This window comes from Rhinopithecus roxellana, chromosome 16, assembly GCF_007565055.1.
Source record: "Rhinopithecus roxellana isolate Shanxi Qingling chromosome 16, ASM756505v1, whole genome shotgun sequence".
NCBI classification, from domain to species: Eukaryota; Metazoa; Chordata; class Mammalia; order Primates; family Cercopithecidae; genus Rhinopithecus; species Rhinopithecus roxellana.
This window is the reverse complement of record NC_044564.1, coordinates 110,569,510-110,590,731: the sequence shown is the minus strand read 5'-3', so window position 1 is coordinate 110,590,731 and position 21,222 is coordinate 110,569,510. Positions and strand designations below refer to the sequence as shown.

At 45.3% G+C, this 21,222-nt stretch overlaps 1 protein-coding gene across 2 annotated transcripts in view; it reads left to right on the top strand.

Annotated features, from left to right (window-relative positions):
• The window catches only part of EPB41L4B (erythrocyte membrane protein band 4.1 like 4B), a 149,334-nt gene that overhangs the window by 43,195 nt on the left and 84,917 nt on the right, over positions 1-21,222 (top strand). For both annotated transcript variants that reach the window (XM_030920308.1, XM_030920307.1), the window contains exons 3-7: positions 9,735-9,777; positions 10,628-10,706; positions 13,167-13,211; positions 15,059-15,111; positions 20,209-20,329. In XM_030920308.1, the coding sequence (XP_030776168.1) occupies positions 9,735-9,777; positions 10,628-10,706; positions 13,167-13,211; positions 15,059-15,111; positions 20,209-20,329 (341 nt within the window). The remainder of the gene's footprint in view (positions 1-9,734; positions 9,778-10,627; positions 10,707-13,166; positions 13,212-15,058; positions 15,112-20,208; positions 20,330-21,222) is intronic.

The window sequence follows — 21,222 nt, the reverse complement described above, 5'->3', positions numbered from 1 at the left end:
CTTTACTTGCTTTGCCTGAGACAGAACTGTTCACAGTGGAGATGTTAGAATGAGTGAACTCCACACAGCTCAGACCCACTCTTTTTAAAAGCAGGAATGACTTCATAGTTCCCCTTCCCAGCAAAATCTAGCTTGGGGTTTCAAAGATAATTTATTCGACAATCTAAATCTATTTATGGAGTGCCCATTATGCACTGGGCCCTGTGCTGAGCGTTGCGGATAAAGCAGTGCACATAGATATGTCATATGCCAGATGGTAATAGGAGTCAAGAAAAATAAAGGCGAGGAAGGGGTAGCCGGGGGGAAGGGGAAGCACTATTTTAGACAGTGTATTGAAGGCTGGGTTCCCTGGTCAGGATGTTTGGGCTGGAGACCTGGAGCTCCTCATAATGGTTAAGGCTGTCTACTGGAAGATACTTACCAGATACTTCCTGATTGTATCTGGAAGTTGTCAGGTGAGATGTGACATTTGTAAGGTGAAGATGTACAAAATTATTGGTGCCTGGGAATTAGGTCTGCTGGAGAATGTTTGTGAGATGCTGAGTCCTTAGGTGACAGATTGGAATCTGGATGGGAATGCATTCTGGCTACAGTGCCTCTGGGGTGGACACTCCCACTGGGTGTCCCTGTGCAGATGTGTCCCTCAACCTCAGCCACTTCTTCTGCAACTTCAGGACTTCCTGTTGTGCCACCCCACCCCGCCCCAAACTGTGTCCTCCTCAAACTGTGTCCTCCTCGAACCCTCCTGGTTCCTTCTCACTTCTCAGACAGAGACTCTCACTCCACCCACCCGGCCCGGGAGAAGAGCAGAACAGCTTTTCCCTTTCCGCCTCTCAGTCCAGTTCTGCCTATGAAGTTGGGCCGACCAGTGTCCTACCCTCTGACCTCATGACTGTCCTTCGCATCCCTCAAGGACTTTGGTGTCTCAGTTTTTCTCTTCCTCTGGGTAGCCTCAGGACTGAAGTTACTGGCCCTCCTGTATATTCTGGACACTGTTTCCTGTCATTTAAGCTTCATTTGAGCAGATTGATGAGACCCACATAGATTCCCATGGGTCCTGTCACCACCCGCACTCCAAGATCCAGAATTCTGCCAGTCCCCATTCCAGGATAACTTCCCTTGATTCCTTCCATTTTCCCAGTTCCTCTCCTTCTGGACTTGGCCCACAGTGGTCCCCTTCTGCCCTTTCTCCCCTCCCAGCCTCCTCCTGCCCTGGCCTTCCTCCCAGCCCGAGCCAGGCCTAGGGCACCTCACCTGTGTCCTCACTTGGCCTTTGATTCTCCTGCCCCTGTGACTGTCCCCTGGCCTCCCCTTGACACGCAGGCCCATCTGTTTCCTCTGCAGCTTGTCCCAGCCTGCCAGGCGTTACTGTAGAGAGCTACAGTCTGTGCCTTCTGGCATCAGCACCGATCACAGGTTCAGCAGAGTCCAAGCCCCCTAGCTGCTCCCTGAGCGTCAGTAGCCCCAGATTGACTCTTGGCCACCCGACAGGTCCATGTCTGGATCTGAGCACCGACCTCTAGTCCAGTCCCCACAGAGACTTTGTTCCAGCAGTTGCCTCACCTACTGAGAAGACCGTGGTCGTTCATCTAAAACTCCTTGAATTTTCTTCCCCTACACCTCCGATTCTGTCCATCTTTTTTTTTTTTTTTTTTTTTTTGTGCCTTACGTGAAGGGAGCATGCCTACTTCTCCATCAACTCTCTACACCTGCAGCGGCAGTCCTAGTTCCACTTGCTTCCTGAATGCCACATTTAGAGTTCTCTCTGTCCCCAGCATCCTCCACCTGTTTCCAGCATCTGCCACTCTCCAGCCCTCTTCTTCCCTGGAACTCTTCTTGATTCTGCCTTCTCCTATGTGTCTTAAAGCATGTGGTATTTTTGGCTTCAGAATATCTATGGCCCTGGACTAGAAGTCAGACTGGACCTCGTTCCTGGCTCTGCCTCTGACTCATTTGGTAGGCTTTACATAGGCTGCCTTGCTCCTCTGGCCTCTGTTTCCTCATCTGTAAAATGGGGTACTTGGACCTGTTCTCCAAGAAAACTTACAATTCTGATGTTCAGTCATTCTGAGTCTAAAGGGGAGGTTGGCCTGTCTGCTCCAAATGCCTTCTCTAGTTAGAAAGGAGAAGGGATCTTTCATTTCTGCCATTAGAACCTATGCCTCTTGCCTTGGCAGCATGTCCTCATCCCCAGTGACCCCTCATTAGCCACTCAGATTCCCAGAAAGCCAAGTCTGTGACTCCATTATGAAGGCCTTTGCCACGAGCCTCTGCTGACTTGGCTGGCAGGCTTTCCCGCCTGCCAGTGCCCTGTCACTGTGCAGCAGGAGGGGTGTTCACAGCAGGATACAGGCGGCTTTCCCAGGCCAGACACCTGCAGATGCTCAGGCTCTCAGGCCTTTCCAGTATCCAACTCTACGAACATGAGGCAAAAGCAGGTGGGAGGGCGGGGATCCTCATCTGCCTCCAGCTCTGAGAATACAAGAACTGTGTGGCGGCAGCAGCTCCCAGGACCCTCTAGTCATTCCCATCTTTGCTTTCTGAGCTGGACTCCTTACAGGCTGGGTCTGATGATGCCTGCCCTTACCTCTGTGCCTTTGCTTGTGCTGTTACTGCTTCTGCTGTTTCTCACCTGTTTAAACTAAAGCCATCCTTCAAGACCATCTCAGATGACTCCCCCTCACCCTTCATGAAGCGTGTCCTGAACTTCCAAAGTATTTTTTCTTCTGTGCCAATCTTATTTTGCCTTCTGTGGCCATTTGACTGTTTGGCCTTGGGTTTGTTAAGAGTGTGTGTGTGTGTGTGTGTGTGTGTGTATATGTATATGTGTATGTGTGTGTGTATATATGTATATATACACACATTTATGTGTGTGCATATATATAGATTATATATATATATATATATATATATATATATATATATATATATATATATAAAACTTTAAAATTAGATCCTAAGACTTAGGACCTCCTCCTCTTAACTTGGTGATTCTTGGGGACAAGGCACATAATCTAGAACCTTTTTTAGCCCCAGAAGGAACCTGAGGAGAGCCATTTGTCAAATCTTTCTAGATCTTTCTTTTACCATCTTCTAGATGGTGAAACCAAAGCCCTTAGACCTTGGCAAGTCACTTAGTGAATAGCACAGCTTGGACTCAAACTCAAGTTTTGCCATTTCAAGTCTATGTGCTGTTCCTAGTACACCGTACTCTTGAGCCTCAGTTTCCTAGCTGTAAAGTGGAGGTAGCGTAATAACATCTATTTCATGGGGAATTTGAGGAGCTCAGAGAATTAACGGAGGAGAAAAATTTTTGTAACCAGGACATGGGTATGGGTCTCCTCTTTGTAGCTGGGCAGTGTGAGGGGGACCAGAAGTCATCACTGCCCCCGGCGTGAGCCTGCTAAAAAGGTACCGTTAGCTGATCGGAACCCGTAAGGCCCGCATTGCCTGTGGGAGAAGCCGTAGCCAATTTAAACAAGAGGCTTTGGGGAGAGCCTGCTGAGGTGGCTTTTGGGGTCACTGATATTCACAGGACCTGGGAGGTGATTGGATGTCATAGGAGGTGTTTCTGCGGACAGTAGGGTAATAGATGGACCCGGAAGGGAATGGTTCACTTGGCTATTGGCTTATTGCCCCATAATTGAGCCTCCTTCAAGCACTGGTATTCCCACCCAGCCCCTGACATGCAGATCAGAGGGTTGGCAGCTGCAGGGCTCTTGGCATGGCTCTCTGCATACCCAGCTTATATCCCCAGCTCCCTGAAAAGAGCCAGGCCTGGTTTCCATAGTGCCCTGCCCAGCCCTGAAGCAACTGTCAAAGTCTTTTTTTTTTTTTTTTTTTTTTTTTTTTTTTTTTTTTTTTTTTGAGACGGAGTCTCGCTCTGTCGCCCAGGCTGGAGTGCAGTGGCCGGATCTCAGCTCACTGCAAGCTCCGCCTCCCGGGTTTACGCCATTCTCCTGCCTCAGCCTCCCGAGTAGCTGGGACTACAGGCGCCCGCCACCTCGCCCGGCTAGTTTTTTTGCATTTTTTTTAGTAGAGACGGGGTTTCACCGTGTTAGCCAGGATGGTCTCGATCTCCTGACCTCGTGATCCGCCCATCTCGGCCTCCCAAAGTGCTGGGATTACAGGCTTGAGCCACCGCGCCCGGCCAAAGCCTATTGATATCACCTATTTTTAGCAGTTGGGACTAGGACCTCCTGTTTCCCTTTTCCATGTCAAAACAGGAGGCCATCCAGGAACCCACTCTGCAGATTTCACTTTGGTACAGCTCAAAGCAGGGGCTGGGAGTCTGTGTTTATGTATCAAAGCTTGCTTCTGAGAGCCAAGGGCTCAGGCCTGCACAGTCTCACTTTCCCACTGCCTGATCAGGATAAGTGCTGTTTACCCAGTTCTCACCCTGAGCCCGGCACTGAACTGCAGTCTTTGTGTAACTCTTGTTTAACATTCATCCACTGGTCTATAAAGTAGGCCATAAAACAGAACCATTTTACAGATGATGAAGCTGAGGCTCAGAGACACTAGTGTTCTTGAGAATGTTGTAAAGGTTAAAGCCAGGATTCAGAACTTGGTCTCATTCCAAAGTCCAGTACTTTCCACTTGGCTATATGACTCTGATATGCACTTGGTTCATGTGTACATACGTATATAGAAGCAAGAAAGGGAAGGTTCAGTCAATACCATTCAGCCAACTTTGATTTGGAGCTCACTCAGTGCTGAGCTCTGTGGTTGCACAAATGAGCTGGATATTGTCCCTGCCTGCCACATTCTGTTGGGAGACACAGACAAGTAATCCCCTGAACTACAGTGTATTCAGTCCTCTAAAGGACCAGTGTAAAGGTTCCTCTGTGTCTGGAGGAGGGATTGTCTACATATTATTGATAAAATGAACAAGATATCCAAGAGGAAGGGTGAACAGATGTGGGCCACAGAGAATGAGAGGACTTTGCCAGGCAGAGGAGGGGCAGGGATTTTGGGCAGTGGTAATAACAGCCCCACCAAGCAGGAGCCTCCCTTCCTCTCTTGGGAGCAGGTGTCCTGGAGGGTAGATGTGGCCACCATTAAGTCCTTCCCTAAGCTGCTTTTCAACATGAAAAGGGAGCTTTTTCTGATGGTACATTTTGCAGTAAGGAATCCAAAAGAGATGATTTTGACCTTCGTCTCAAGTCTTGTCAGATGTGTGTCCTCTGGCCTTTTTAGTGTAGAATCTGGCAATGAGAGGTGCAGGGCTGCATAGTGAGGCTGGTACATATATATGGCGCCTGCTGGGAGGGTTCAGTGGCCGCTAAAGGGACTCGTGCAGCTCCTTTGGCTTTGCTTTAATGATTGTTCTGAATGTCGTCACATTTGCCACTTGTGTGGACACTATTGGGTGCTCTTGCCATCTCAGATGTAATTATAAGAAGAAAAGAGTGACTACTAGGTATACCTGGAGGGGACATAGGAGAGTATAAATGCTAAGAGTAGAATCTGTGTTACAACTGCAGGAAATCAGACAAAACCCCTTCCTTCCACCCATTTGGTTCAGTGCAGTTTCCATAGACAGTGCTTAGGGGATAATTCTGTTCACAGGGGCTGAAGCTGAGGCTCAGGTACCCGGGCTGTGAGGTGGGCTGGCCGGGGGCTGGTGGGCTTGCTTGTGGCCACACATCAGGTGAGTGGCAGAGCTGCGACTTGAACCCTGATATTCTGCCTCCTTGCATGGTGGTCCAAAGAAATGTAAACTGGGCTCAAGAAATGCCACAGGGCCTGGTGTGGTGGCTCACATCTGTAATCCCAGCACTTTGGGAGGCCTAGGCAGGTGGATCACCTGAGGTCAGGAGTTCAAGACCAGACTGGCCAACATGGCAAAATCCTGTCTCTATTAAAAATATAAAAATTAGCCAGGCGTGGTGGCACATGCCTATAACCCCAGCTACATGGGAGGCTGAGGCAGGAGAATCACTTGAACCCAGGAGGCAGAGGTTGCAGTGAGCTGAGATCATGCCACTGCACTCCGGCCTGGGTGACAGAGTGAGACTCTGTCTCGAAAAGAAAAAAAAAAAAAAAAGGAAATGCCACAGGCCTCTCTGCAGCCTGTGTCTGAATGCTGGGAGGCAGGCCGAGTGTTTTCCTGCCCATGTGCAAATACTGGTGCTGAATGGGAAGCTGCTAAAGGGGTCTCCACCACTGATTTAGATGATTCCAAGGAAATCATCTCACACCAGCAGGTAGCTGGTGTTAAGTGAGTTTATAGGGCTTTGTCATCATGGGGAGCAGGAAAGATCCGCCATAGGCAGAGAAGGCACTTTCCACCGTTCCTGACTTAGGTGCTCTTTATAAGCCAAGAAAATTTGCAGGTACTAGAAATCCTATTATGAGTTTTATCACTCAGACTTAATGGTGAAGGCTCAGGAGATGTTCCGGCAGAGAGTTGTTAGATGCTGTTCAACTCCTGAGCTGCTCTGAGGCCTTATAGTTCCACTGCTCCTATGTAGATTTGAGATGATTACATTCTACAACCAGGCTTATGGGTGTCATATTTCCAGAATTGAGGTACTATTGGAACAGATGGGCCTTGCCAAGATCATCTCGCACATCTTGATTTATAGAAAGGATTTTGCCAGCTGGACTTGGATAAGAAATTCAGATTAGAAACCACCTAACACCCGTTAGAGTGTTTGAGTAAAATGTCCTGCCATTTGAACTCAGAAATGCACCTGTCTGTTTCCAGTGACTGGTTTAATGGTCTGCTAAGAGGGCCGGAGCCATTTGCCTTGGCGTTTACCCACAGGCAGCGTGGCTATATTTAGCCAGGCCACAGGTGAACATCTGAGACAGGTCCCGCTGCTGCTGAATACTGTCCTCAAAGCCGAGCGTAGGATACAGTTTACTAAATGCTACATTGGGCTTTCATTGCCCCAGTGTTCAAGTCACAAGGCGGTCTTGTGGGATAAAATACGAGTGATCAGAGTCTCAAAGGCCCCTGCAGCTAAGAAGAAAGTCAGATCATTTTGAACTGGTTGGATACAAGATAGGTTTTGTCATCTTTCATTTTAGGATTGTGACTGGGTTTCTTATTGCCTCTGATGCAGGCAAGCAAAACCTGATCCCATCATCAAGGGGTCAAGGAGCTTTTAAAATGAGGAAGCCGTTTCTGGTTCCATTCTCGGCTTCACTAGCCCCAGACTTTTCATAGGCGTCTATCCTGGCAGGTCCTGCTTTGGGCAGGACTCTGTGGCTGAGCAAGAAGGATGGAGCCCAGCCTACAATGGCTGAGGGGGTGCCTTTTACAGTGTGGCCAGAGGGCAAAGCAGTCAGCCGCCCCGTACCAGTATCTGGCTGTGGTCTACCTGTGAATGCACACCAGCCACAGATGTTTGGCCGTTTCACCTCTTGGACTAGCCTGTAAAACCTGAAATTGCTTGAGATTTTGCTCAGCCCAAACAGCAGTTTCGAGAAGGGGCTGTGGATGTTTCAAGATCTCCAAGATCATCAGAACCTCTTCCTGGGTAGGAGAGGATGTAGAAAACGTCAGTACTAAATATTTAACGGGCACGCTGGAAGCATTTATGAAAACTGATGCTCTGAGATTCTGTTTAATATCTTGGGTGTGACCTGAGTTTTGACTTTTTCAAAGTTCCTCAAGTGATGGTAATACTAATACACAGCCAGGATGGAAAAGCACAGCTGGGGAAACTGCACAAGTTGGACTTGGCTGAAGATGAGACTTTGACAGTAGAGGAAGAGGAAAGGGAGGCCTCAACTTGTTCTACTCAAAATAGTGGTGAGGAGACTTAAGAAAGGAAAGAAATGGAACAAGCTTCTTTAAGTGATAAGCCTATCATGGGCTAATTAGACTAGGGGATGAGTGGTGAATTATTTTGAAAGTGAGAAGAACAGGTTTAGTCATAGCCATTAGCATGTTACTTGGTAGGAAAGTAAATATTAGGCTTAAATCAAGTCTGTATCAGCCCCCTCCAGGGGCTGAAGTTGGGGGTTTTCAGCTTGTTGGAGGGCACTAGCAGCGTCTAATTCTAATGAGGTGAACTCATAAAACAACAAATGAATATGGACGTGACAACGCAGCCCACCCCCTTAAAATAATATTCTCATTGAAATAAACAATTAGGCAGCAAGGTAAAAAGAAAGTAAATGACATTCACAGCCCCACTGTCCAAAAATCACCTCTACAATTCCTTCTGGACATATCTAGATAGAAAATAATAATTTTATACAAATGAGATTCCACCTGATTTTTTTTTTTTTTGTCATGTAACATTGTGCTGTGGATCTCTTGCCACATCAATAAATACAGGCCTACATCAGTTTTAAATAGTATTTCATTATATGGATGAGCCATTTTCTAATCCATCTCTGTTGATGGACATTTAGGTCATTTCCAATTCAAAGCTATTAACAATGAGATAAAGCATCCTGCACATGTGCGTCTGAGATACGCATCCTGGTGTGGTGACATTACGTGGCTACCTAGCCAGGAGTGGAGATGACAAAAGCCCCACAACCCACGTTCTCCCATTGCACTGCCCCCAGTGTATTGTGTAATAAATCATCTGTTATTCGCTTTTGGTTTCCTTATCCCCCTCCTCCCACACAGTCATAATGGCCTCTTTGGTTAGGTGTGGAGTACACTGTCTAGGTGGAGTCCTGCCCCTCCTCATTATTAGACTGTGCAGGGCGCAAGTGTGTCTGAAAGCCCATTGGCAGTCAGCAGAATGGCCTCTGACTGAGTAACTCGTGAGAAGCCCACTCTGCTTGTATCACCCCAGCCGTCTTTCTAGCAGGGAAGTTTCAGCATGCATTAGGTCCACATAAAGTGATGGGAACAGTCCCTACTTGCCTCACTTTAAAAAATAATTTATATTTAATATTTATTTCTCAAGAATCTAACAGGGGCCTTCTGGGTGCCATACCTCGTGCCTGGCACAGGAAACAGTCACAATTAAGTACCCGGTCCCTGGCCTCCAGGAGCTGACGTCTGCACAGAGGCGCTCAGTAGAATACTCCTAAATGCAGTTCTCCATGGAAGTTAAGTGGCTGAGGCTCCTCAAGACAGCAGTATCAATGACTTTGACTTCATAGGGAAACTTTTATATGAGGCAGATGGTTTTGTAATCTCCTTAGATAAGACTGAAGCAGTTCTTTTGGTCAAAGCTAGAGGAAGTTAAAATGCCCTCATTGACCAGAGCAAAATGATCTTAGGCAAATCCCTGCCTGCCTTTGCATTTGCAGTGTGGCTCATTTTCCTGGCGAAAGAATAAAGGGGTTGTGAATTTTAGTTCTGTACTTCAAAGAGTTTAGGATGACAACCTCAAGACCAGTGCACGATGAGAAATTATTGGTATCCTAGATTGTACTTTTTGCTAGATTGATGGAGACCTGGAATGCTTGGAGAAGATTGGCTGTAACTTGAGAAACTCAGAAGGAAAAGGCAGTTGGTGGCTCTGCTGATCAATTAGTTAAGGGATTTTATGTTCTTTCAGGCACCACTTTGTAAAACTTCCAGAAACTAGGGAGTCCCCTCCACAGAAAAATGCATATATATGCATAAACATTGACTTTTTTTATGCCATCCCGAGCAGTTTGCAGATTCTCAGCCTAAAAGCCCATGATGTGATCCAAACCCTGGTTTTTATGGGTAGAATTACTAAGGTTTTTAGAGGAGGGTAACTGTGAGAGCTGAATAACCTTGCTGATGAACTATTCCTAAAGAAACTGTTTTTTCTTTCTTTCAGCACTGGCTGGATCATGCCAAACCCATAAAAAAGCAGATGAAAAGTAAGTAAGCAGAATTTAGCCCACTCATTTCTTTCTTTTTTTCTGAGAGTAAACTCCTTTGCCAGTGTTTTGAGGTGTTATGTTTTCATTAGAACTTGGAAGCATTTTAAAAATCAATTCAGTATTAAGTGGACGATTTTTAATTTCTTAAGGCTAGCCAAAGATGAGAGTTTAAAATTTGAATAAAAGTGTTTAGTGGATATTGAAAAAACCGACTGTGCTCTCATTTGAAATCAGACGCCTCTGCCAGTGAGCACTGATTAATCTGCTATTCAGAAACTCAGCTTTATACCTATTATATCTACTTTCTAATGAATTACAACATAGTCTCAGAGGATGAGAGAATAGGAGGGATCTTTGATAGTCTGCTACAGCTTTCTCAATGTACAGGTGTGGTAACCACATTTTTAAATGTTGTTTATGCTTGGGTAATTTTTAAAAATTCATATTCTCTTAAAAGTGCTTTAAAGTGTTTTTAGATAACAGAACACTTTGCATCACTTTCCTTTAGCCCTTGTACTTTGTACTTTGTAAAAACTAGCTGTCAGTTTGGAGTATTGTGGCATCAGGGTGAAAGTAAAATGTCAGCTTTTAGGTAATCCATCTAGATCACTAGGGTTTTCTCCTGGAATGAGGTTACTAGCTAAACTATCTTAGTCAACACAAAAGTCCATCTGTCTCAGTTTCCCTGACGAGGATTGAAAAGAATTGACCAGGGTTGCGTGCCCAGTTATGCTGTCCTGATGTCGTGCTAGATGTTATAGATTTAACGCGCTTTTCCTTTTGTCCATCCTGTGATCTTCAAAACTGGGGGAAAAACATCTTCAACCTTCCATCTCCAAATGTTTAGTTGGACCTGCTTATGCTTTGCACTTTCGAGTTAAATACTATTCTTCAGAACCAAACAACCTTCGTGAGGAGTTTACAAGGTAGGCCACGATACGGAACAATCTCCCGCCCAGCAGTGCTTGCCTTATGTGTCATTTATGACTCTTCTCAATTGTGGGTTTGCCTCTCCTTCTGTCTGCCGTCTTTCTGTTTCTCAGCAAGAGTTATTAGTATTTTTCCAGTGCTTCTGTATTCCGTTAAAAATCCGTAACTTTGCTTAATTTGACATTTTTTTCTGAGTGAATAGAAATTAGAAGATACATTTTCTTGTCACACCTCTATTTTCTTGGACCCTGGATAAATTGATTGGTTGCTCTGTGGCATTTTATTTTTATCTCAACTACAAAAAGGGAAGGCAGATACTGGAAAAGCTTTTCTCAGTCCTAAATCGCCATCTTATGTTTTAAGGGATTGCAAAATACTCTCTTGATTGTTATAATGCAAAGAACCCTCTTAAAAAAAAGAACATAGTAATTGCAGCAAAGTTGTTAAAATCCCTTCATGTTATCTTTTAGCTCCCCTGAATTTCTTTTTTTTTTTTTTTTTTTTTTGAGACAAAATCTTGCTATGTTGCATAGGTTGAAGTGCAGTGGCATGATCTTGGCTCACTGTGGCCTCTATCTACCTCCTGGGTTCAAGTGATCCTCCTGCTTCAGCCACCTGAGTAGCTGGGATTACAGGCGCAAACCATCACGCTCTGCTAATTGTTGTATATTTGATTAGAGACAGGGTTTCGCTGTCTGAGACCAGGCTGGTCTCAGACTCCTGACTTCAACTGATCTGCCCGCCTTGGCCTCCAAAGTGCTGGGATTACAGGTGTGAGCCACCGTGCCCGGCCTGAATTTCTTTCATGTTTTGTTTGCCCATGTCTATGTCTTAGACTTCAGAAACAGGAAAGAAGAAAAAAAAATTTGAGTAACATTTTAAATGTGGAGTTTCCCTCTAGCCTCTCTTGCATCAGTGAAATTCTTTACAAAGTCTTTTCCTGCTTTTGATATCCCCAGAGCCTCCTTGTCATTGTTTGTGTGATGGAGTGTAGTGGTGACATGTAGGCTGCTGGGTGGTTCTTAGGGAGATGATCACCCATGAGTAATGCCTTAAAGACTGACTGGTTATCACCATTTCCCCTGGGGCTTTTTTTTTTTTTTTTTTTGAGACAAGGTCTCGCTCTGTCACCCAGGCTGGAGTGCAGTGGCGTGATCACAGCTCACTGCAGCCTCAACCTCCCAAGTTCAAGTGATCCTCCCACCTCAGCCTCCCTAGTAGGTGGGACCACAGGTGTGTGCCACCATGCCTGGCTAATTTTTTGTATTTTTTAAATAGAGACAGGGTTTTGTCCTGTTACCCAGGCTTCTGCTGGGCTGCTATGGTTAGGTTTTCCTATAGGAATCAAGAGTTCTGGCCATGTTAATATTGTGTCTCTTGTGAGATGACTATGCAAGATGGTATCCTGAGTTCAGAAGTGAAGTTCAGTGGTGGCCAAGCACCAGTCAGGAAGCAGGAACATTCTGGAATGTACTAGAGCCTTCACCATGCCTGATCTTGATTTCTGACAAACAGTCTGTCTAGTGTTGCTCCTCAGAGTCCTCTATGAATGCTGCTTCTAGCTGTCATCAAAGCTGTTGTCTTTTAACCCGGGTTGTGTGAATCAGAAACACCCGGGAAGCTTTTGAACAGCTCAGATTCCTAGAGGCCACTCTTGTGTGTAGGATTCTGTTTCCATAGGTAGGGAGCAGAGCACAGGCAGGTTTGGTATTTACAAAGCATTGTGAGTGGTTCTGATGCCTACATCCTCCTGGTAAAAAAAAAAAAAAAAAAAAAAAAAAAGATACCCCTCTTATTTAAGCCAAGACATTTATTTTTTACCTGAGTAAACCCCATGCGTGTTATTTGCTGGCTTCTTTCTCATTTTTTGTTACCCCTCTAACCATTGGCAGTCCAGTGCCGGGATTTTTCTTGTTTCGTGTGTGCGCGCGCACGCGCGCGCCTGTTTTGTGTTTTAAAAGAGTCTGCAGTTACACTGCATCAGGGGAAAAGAATCCCCAAGCAGTTTCTGACTAGAATCAGCTGCAGACTTTTTGTTACAATCCATGGTAGCAGATCTGGAATCAGCTGGTGGAGCTGGCTGAGAGCCAGACCCTGCGGCCCCACCCTGCCTGTGTTATTGGACATGTTGCATGTCCATGTGCCGTGTTCGGCTCTCTTCTCCAGCACCGAGGGGGTTGTGGAGGCTGTCATTGGACCGTGCCGTGTATCATGTTTCATCCTACAAGTATCTTGCGAGTTCCCCACATGCACTCACCTTCCTAGCTAGGTTCTGGGATGTCTTCCTGGAGACCCAAGAGGAGATGCTTCCACCAAAGTTCTCATTTGATTTGGACTCCTATTTTACAATACAAAACTCCATGCCGTGTGTGGGGTGGGGTTTGCAATGGGAAGCTGGGGATTGGGAGCGGCTGGGAAAGAGTTACCCTCTATTGACTTTTGTATATGTTTGTCAGGTACCTGTTTGTTTTACAACTCAGGCATGACATTCTTTCTGGAAAGTAAGTATGTTTTTGTTCTGACTCTTAACCCAGGATAGATCATAGTGTATTTCAAAATAATTCACTGTTTTAACTCTTTTACCCTTGTTCCCTTTTCAAAATTCAAAAAAAGTGCACCAGGCATTGTAAAGTGAGTCTAATACTTGTATCACTGTCATTATCATCCTATTTTAAATGATTACTATATGGCTTGAAGCATTTCCAAGACCATTTAATATCTTAAGTGATGTGTATTTGGGAATAACTCTCTCCCTGATCACATCACTGTCCCATTCATAATGGCTTTTGTCGTATTTGCAAGCAAGATACGTTATTAGTATGTATACACTTACAAGTATTTGGACAGTCAAAAAATGTCATTCATCACCATCTGCATATAAGAAATGGAAAGAGGTTATGTTCTGATTCCAATAGAAAGTTTTAGACATCTCATCTCACTTCCTTTTCTCCCCTTAAAAATGGCTTTATTTACTAGGCCTCTGGCAACACACAGTGATCATTGAGCACAAGAAGCATTGGCACTGAAGTGGTTGATTTCGCATGCAGTATTAATTTACCGTAAAGATAGGAGGTTTCAACAGGCGTAGCTTTTATAACTGTGTCATTTTTCAGCATCTGTATTGAATATTTTCTATTACATGAAAAACTAAGGCTATATTGAGTCTAAAAAGTAACCCCTGCTATTGACAAGAATACATTCTGATTTTGAATATAATCTGAAGGAAATTTAAAATGTAATTTCCGAATTTGCAAACTCTCTATAGAATATGTGCTATAAAAACCTCAGTGAAATGTACTCCATAGACCAATAGAACAAGTAGATTGTACAGTGTATACATTTGCCTTATTCAGCCATGCAATACAGACCTTTGGTTGGTGTGTGTATTATGAGTGTGTGTACTTTTTTTTAAATCCTCTCTCTCTCCATACTGTGCTCCTCATACTAAAGGCTGTGTAACTCTAGAAATTGTCCTCGGTTTGGAAAAATATTAATGGCAACACCTTGCATTTGTATAGTACTTTGTAGTTTACATGCAGTTTAGCCTGCTTTGTACTTCAAAGCAGAATGGTGTTCGAGTCCCAATATTGCTCCCTTCCAGCTGGATGACCTGGGGCAAGAGCCCTTAACACTGAGTTCCTCATCTATAAAATGGGAGATGGTTCGGGGGAGCCCACTGGCAACACCCATCCTAAAGGTTTACAAACTTGATGCATTGACCAAATTGGATAATATAAATGAAAAGGCTTTGAAAACTATGAAGTGCTATACCAATGTATGTCATTATTATTTTTCTAACCAAATTTGAAATATTACGTATGAATGAGATCACTGAATCTGCAGTAGTACTCCTCTATGGCTATGCCTTAGATAGACTTAGAATGCTGAGTATATCCAGCCATCCTAGCAGTATTCGATATAGTGTCTCTGTGTTTATTTTTAACGCTATGACCTTGTTTCAAGAAAGATTTGAAGGCAGCTTTAAAAGATGCAGATACTATATCAAGATAAAATAAATTTAAAATATGTTTAAATATAATAAGGCAAAGGGAACACTTTTCATTCTGTTTTCCAAACTTTTCCATTCTTGCCAAATTCAGTAAAATTGTACACGATTGATAGAAACTATATCTACGTTGGGTTATTTTGCCCTATGATGAGAATCGACTTTGGGAAATTTGTAGTGCAAATCCGCTTGTTGCATTCGTTAGTGTAGACAGCAAAAATGTAAACTAAGAATACAAATCTAAATATCGCTACCTCTTGAAAAATGATTTTAATGACATTTTATATGGTTGTGAGTACTTAAGTTCCTATTTTGAATTAATTTCATTTTATTTTTTTCAAGATTGAAATGCCCTTATGAAACAGCTGTGGAGTTAGCTGCTCTCTGTCTACAAGGTACGTTAATCTTTAGTAGTAATTAGCATTTTAATGTTACTGCTTTTTATTTCAACAAATGAGTGTCCACAGTATACCAGGCCCAGAGCTTAGCTTTGGGGATATAAATGAATATGACATGGTCTCTGTCCCCAAGTGGCTTGCAGTCCAGTGAGGAGGGCAAGGAGTAGCAAGGACTGCAGTGCAGTTCCTTCAGGAACAGAGACGTGCAGGAGGTTTGGACAAGGAAGGCCCATTGTGGGGATGAGAAGACCATGAGTCAAGGAACCAAGGCACAAAAGTGCAGAGAGGTTAGAAGCAGTTGAATGGTGCTGCAGAGTGAAGTTCAAGAATTTGGACAGGTGGATGACCTCGGGCCCCATTTAAAGAGAAAGAATTTCATGCAGTCAGTAGTGACACCTTTGAAAGCTCTTAAGAGGCAGCAGGCCTGGCCGGATATGCACTTTAGAAAGGCCACGTTGGCTGTATGGGAAGAAGGGATTGGAGCAGGACCGAGACTGGGACTGGGAGCCCAGTGAGGAGGTGCTGCTGTAACAGAAGGGAAAGGAAACTGACTAGGGCAGGGGCTTGCATGCACATACACACACACACATACATACACACACACACACACACACACACCAAGAAATAGCATTATAGCATTGGCAGTACAAGGAGAAGTAATTGGTGATTAGACTTAGGTGTTGAGGGAGGAGTTTGAGATGATTCTCAGGCTGTTTCCAGGGATGGATAGAGGTTAGAAGAGGTGAGCTCCAGTGGAGGAAATGGTCTGCATTGGGCCTCTTGGCTAAGAGGTTCTAGAAGCTCCAGCAGGTTCTTGAGTACCTGAATCTGGCTCGCTCAGAGAGGTCAGGCTGGAAGCATTAATGTCAGGGCTGGCGGGGTGCAAAGGGTATTTTTGCATGTGAGTGGGAACTGGATGGTAAGAGGTCTGCCTGCATGATTGTCAGTGTTGGCCGTTTATCTGTGTGATGCCCTGGCGGTTTGTAGTTTCGGATGCAGAAGAAACACTTGCTAAAGTCTCTAGCACTAATTAAGAGAATACTAATGTGCAACTGCACATCGAGATTTCATTAGTACATCAGATAGACATATGTTGTGCACTTGTTTGCCAGTGTGTTCATCAGCTTCTACTGGATTATGGATTATGATATATTCATTCATCATTAGCAATTATTTATGAACACCATAATGAGAATTGACTTCTCACTTTTGTGTTTGGCCAGTTTTTAAAAGTGGAACTGAGAGGTTTTTTCAAATTATAAAATTAGTACATACTTACTACAGAATATCAGGACAGCAACCCACCAATCAGACAAGTAGAAGGAAGGAAAGAACCCACTGTCCTACCAGCCACAGGCAACCAGAATTTCTGTCTGTGAGTTTTGAGTGGACTTTTGAAAATGTGATTTTTATCAGTCATCTGCAAATTTTTATGTGTTTTTTAACTTGGTATTTTTAGTATGTGTATTTTGTCATGTTTACACTCATAAAGATGGTTTTTAATGACCGTAGGATGCTCCCATGACCTGAAACTTCTATTCCTCAGTCACCTTTTAATTCCTGTTGTCTTGAACTCCTGGCCTCAAGCGATCCTCCCACCTCAGCCTCCCAGAGCACCTGGAATTACAGGCATGAGCCACTGCACCCAGACTCTTAATTCTTATTATCTAATGGGGACTTGGCATGTAGTAGATGCTTGGTAAGTGCAGAGTGAGTTGAATGAATGAGATTGGAGAGATCTTCTCACCCCACCCCCGCCAAGAACTTTAAAGGCAGAGCCTTTAAACTGGTGGTAGAGTTGATGGTAATGTCATCTATAGCCATCTGTGCCAAATACAGTGCTTCCTATGTATTTTTCTGATATGACAGTCTTTATGGCAAGTGCTAATAATGACAGGCATGGCTTGGAGAACATGGCAGTGGCCTCTGCACTCCGGCCACTCACCCACTTAGCAAGCGGCTTTCCTCTACCCTAGAGTTCCTGAGCTGCCAGAGGTCACACCATCAGGCTTGACAGCCCAGCAGTAGATGTCAGGGTGTCATTAATGAGACAAAAGCATCTATGTCAGACGCAAGGCCATTAATCCACTGGAAAGGTTTCCTCTTAAAGCCATTGGCACAATATTGCAAGCTTGTACGTTGTCCTGAAAGATCAGAGGATGAGGTGCACATATTACCATCCCACCCCATTGTAATGAAGCCCTCACCATACTTAACAGAGTAGTGTAGAACCAAAACCTTGCCCCAGAGCTGAGACAGACACAAATAAGGTCAGTTCTCTGTGATCTTTCTTGGAGAAATTATCCATTTGAGCTGAAATCAAAATGTCAGTGTGATTTTAAGATACAATTGTTGGCGGGGCGCGGTGGCTCACACCTGTAATCCCAGCACTTTGGGAAGCCGAGGCGGGTGGATTACCTGAGGTCCAGAGTTCAAGACCAGCCTGGCCAACATGGCAAAACTCCGTCTCTACCAAAAATACAAAAATTAGCCATGCATGGTGGTGGACACCTGTAATCCCAACTACTTGGGAAGCTGAAGCAGGAGAATTGCTTGAACCCAGGAGATGGAGGTTGCAGTGAGCCAAGATCGCACCACTGCGCTCCAGCCTGGGTGACAGAGTGAGACTTCATCTCAAAAAAAAAAAAAAAAAAAGATACAATTATTATGTCAGAAAGAAATAAAAAGACTTGGCTGGGCATGGTGGCTCATGCCTGTAATCTCAGCACTTTTGGAGGCTGAGGTGGGTGGATCGCTTGGGCCCAGGAGTTTGAGACCAGCTTGGGCAACATGGCAAAACCCCGTCTCTACAAAAAATAAAAAAATTAGCCAGGTATAGTGGTGTGCACCTATAATGCCAGCTACAGACTGAGCTGGGAGGATCACCTGAGCCAGGGGAGGTTGAGGTTCAAGGTTGCAGAGAGCTGTGATCACGCCACTGCACTCCAGCCTGGGCAACTAAGAGCCTTTCTCAAAAAGAAAAGAAAAGGAAAGGAAAGGGAAAGGACTGAAGACTTAGACACAAGAGGAGGCTCTTGTTACATTGTCCCTCCGTGCCCCCTCTTCCCAACCCCGTTCTGTGAGTAAATGCTACAGCCTGCTTTCCACTTCAACCACAGCTGAGCTAGCTCGTCTGGGACTCTAAAGATCACTAGAGCATCTCTGCAGGTTTGAATAAAAAGGAAGGGTTGTGTTTCCTCCTGTGCTTGAGCCTTGAAGACATGTCTTGCTGTGGTTGTCCTCGGTGCCTCCTGAGTTGTGATACAGTGGCCCTGCGGGGTGGCTGTGCTCTTTTGGGAACTAAATTTGTAGTAGATTTAAAAATTAAACCAAGTAAAAGGAAAAGAAGGGGAGAACTAATAGGCCACTCGTCTGTTGCACGCCTGTGCTCTTGTTTCATTCTTGTAACAATTCCCGTTTTACAAATCAGGCACCAGAGACCCAGAGATGTTAAGTGACTTGCCTGCAGTCACACAGATAGATTATGTTAGAATTGGGATCCAAGCCCTCTTGTGTCTGAGCTGTTTCCACCACCCTCCACGGCCTCCTAGAGCTGAGGCCTGGCTGCAGAGGTTGCAAACTGAGTGAAGTGTTAGTTGATGGGATCTGATGTGTGCAGCACAGGTTCTTAAAAGTGTTTTCCAGGGTAGCCACATTAGCATTACATGGGGACTTGTTAGAAAAGCCAGTTCTCGGCTGGACGCGGTGGCTCAAGCCTGTAATCCCAGCACTTTGGGAGGCCGAGACGGGCAGATCACATCACGAGGTCAGGAGATCGAGATCATCCTGGCTAACACGGTGAAACCCCGTCTCTACTAAAAAATACAAAAAACTAGCCGGGCGAGGTGGTGGGCGCCTGTAGTCCCAGCTACTCAGGAGGCTAAGGCAGGAGAATGGCGTAAACCCGGGAGGCGGAGCTTGCAGTGAGCTGAGATCCGGCCACTGCACTCCAGCCTGGGCAACAGAGCGAGACACCGTCTCAAAAAAAAAGAAAAGCCAGTTCTCAGGCCTGGTTCCAGATCTAGGGATTCAAAAACTCTGGGGGCGGGGCCCAGTGATGTGCGTTTTAACCAGCTCGCCAGGTGATTCTGATGCGCACCCGAGTTCAAAAGCCACTATTATAGATCAGTGATTTTTCCAACAAATGTGCAGAGCCTTTAAACTGGCAGCCTGTGACCTGGGCATCTTGTTAAAAGGCAGGTTTTGCTTTCATAGGTCTCAGGTGGGGCCTCAGGGTCTGCCTTTTGGGCAAGCTCCCAGCGGATGGCAGTGCTGTTGGTGTGTGGTCCACACTCGGTGTAGCCTTGTGTTAGAGGGAACGCTAGAGGATTCCTTTTCATTCTGGGATCTGCTTTCTGAGCTGCAGGGGGTCGAGGAGAGTGGGTTTTGTCATCATGCCCTGTATCAGGAGGCCACCTGTATCCTCAGGCCCTCCGTCCTGTGGGGGACTTGGCAAGGGCAGCACAAATTGGGCTTCTTGCTCGGATCCCTTGTGTGTCTGCTCCTCCCTCCTTTCTGCACAGCTGTCTCCCTCCCAGGTTCTGCCTGACTTTCCGCAGTTGCTCCTGCAGCCCTCGCACCCCTCCTCCCTGTCTCCCTCCCTCTCTCCCTTTCCCTCCCTTCCTAGTTTTCCCCTGGATGCTGCATGTGCTGAATTCTTGATCCATCCTCTCCAGCACTGCAGACCCTGAGGTGCTGCTCTGACCTACCCTTAACAAGAGCCTTGTTAAATGGATGTTTCTGGGCAGATCCTCATTCCCTGTGATTGCCTTTTATTGCAAATTCAGGGTTCTACCACTTCATGGGGAAAATGTAACTGGGGCCTCCCTGGGTGGGAACAGCAGTGGAGAGAAAGACAGTAATAACTACGATGATGCTGTATCACCCAACAGGGAGGATATTAGAATGCTTCTAGGATTTTGAGTGTACATACGACTACCCAAGTGAGAGTTAAGTCTTCCCGAAAGGAGAGAGTTACACATTAGCAGGGGGACCTGTGCTTTAAAATCATGCAAAATGCCTTTGGACCTGGTTGCAGCAATAACTGAAAGCATTCAATGTCTCCTGTTTTTCTCCCTTTTATGAAACTTACAGCGGAGCTTGGGGAGTGCGAGCTTCCAGAACACACACCAGAGCTTGTGTCTGAGTTTCGGTTCATTCCAAATCAGACAGAAGCGATGGAATATGATATCTTCCAGAGATGGAAAGAGTGCAGGTACCTTGATGCAACTGTCTAGCATTTTGATATATCTATTTTGTCATAAATAAGTGTTGGTTATACTCCTTTATCTACCAGTAGAATTGCTCTATTGATGGCCATAAAACTGTAGCTCCAACTCTTCTCTCCTCGTGTCAGTCCTGTTTTTCCAAAGGCCCACATCTTGTCCTTTTTATTGTTGAGCGAGTCTCGCTCTGTTGCCCAGGCCAGAGTGCAGTGGCACTATCTTGGCTCACTGAATCCTTGACCTCCTGCCTCAGCCTCCCGAGCAGCGGGGATTATAGGCATACGCCACCATGCCTGGCTCATTTTTCTATTTTTTGTAGAGATGAAGTTTCACCATGTTGTCCAGGCTGGTCTCAAACTCCTGAGCTCAAGTGATCTTCCACCTCAGCCTCCCAAAGTGTTAGGATTACAGGCAGGAGCCACCGCACCTGGCTAGCTGTCTCTCAAGAGATGTGCAGCAAGAACCAAACCACACTCCTTTTTTCTCTCTGCAGACAGAGCCTGGTTCTGATTTGTTTATTGCAGCCAGAGGAGCCATTGCTGTCTTAGTGACACCCCAGGGCATCCCAGACACTCTCACATACTTGCATCTCTGGGACCTCAGGGCCTGAACCTTCTGAAACAAGCACTTTAGAAATACACCCTGTCATATAGGAACATACACATTTGAGACCATGTGTTGTACAGTGTTACATTTCAGGAAATGTGATCATCATACCTAAATCCAGCAGTGTCGTTTATCCCTTTTGTTTTTTCCCTCCATTCCCCTGCAGGCACCACTTTCATGCCTGCACTACCAACTCCACCCCTCACTCACGGGTTTCCTAAATGTTAACCGTTCCTCCCTCCCATCCCATCTTCCCCAAACACTGCCTCTTCCAGGT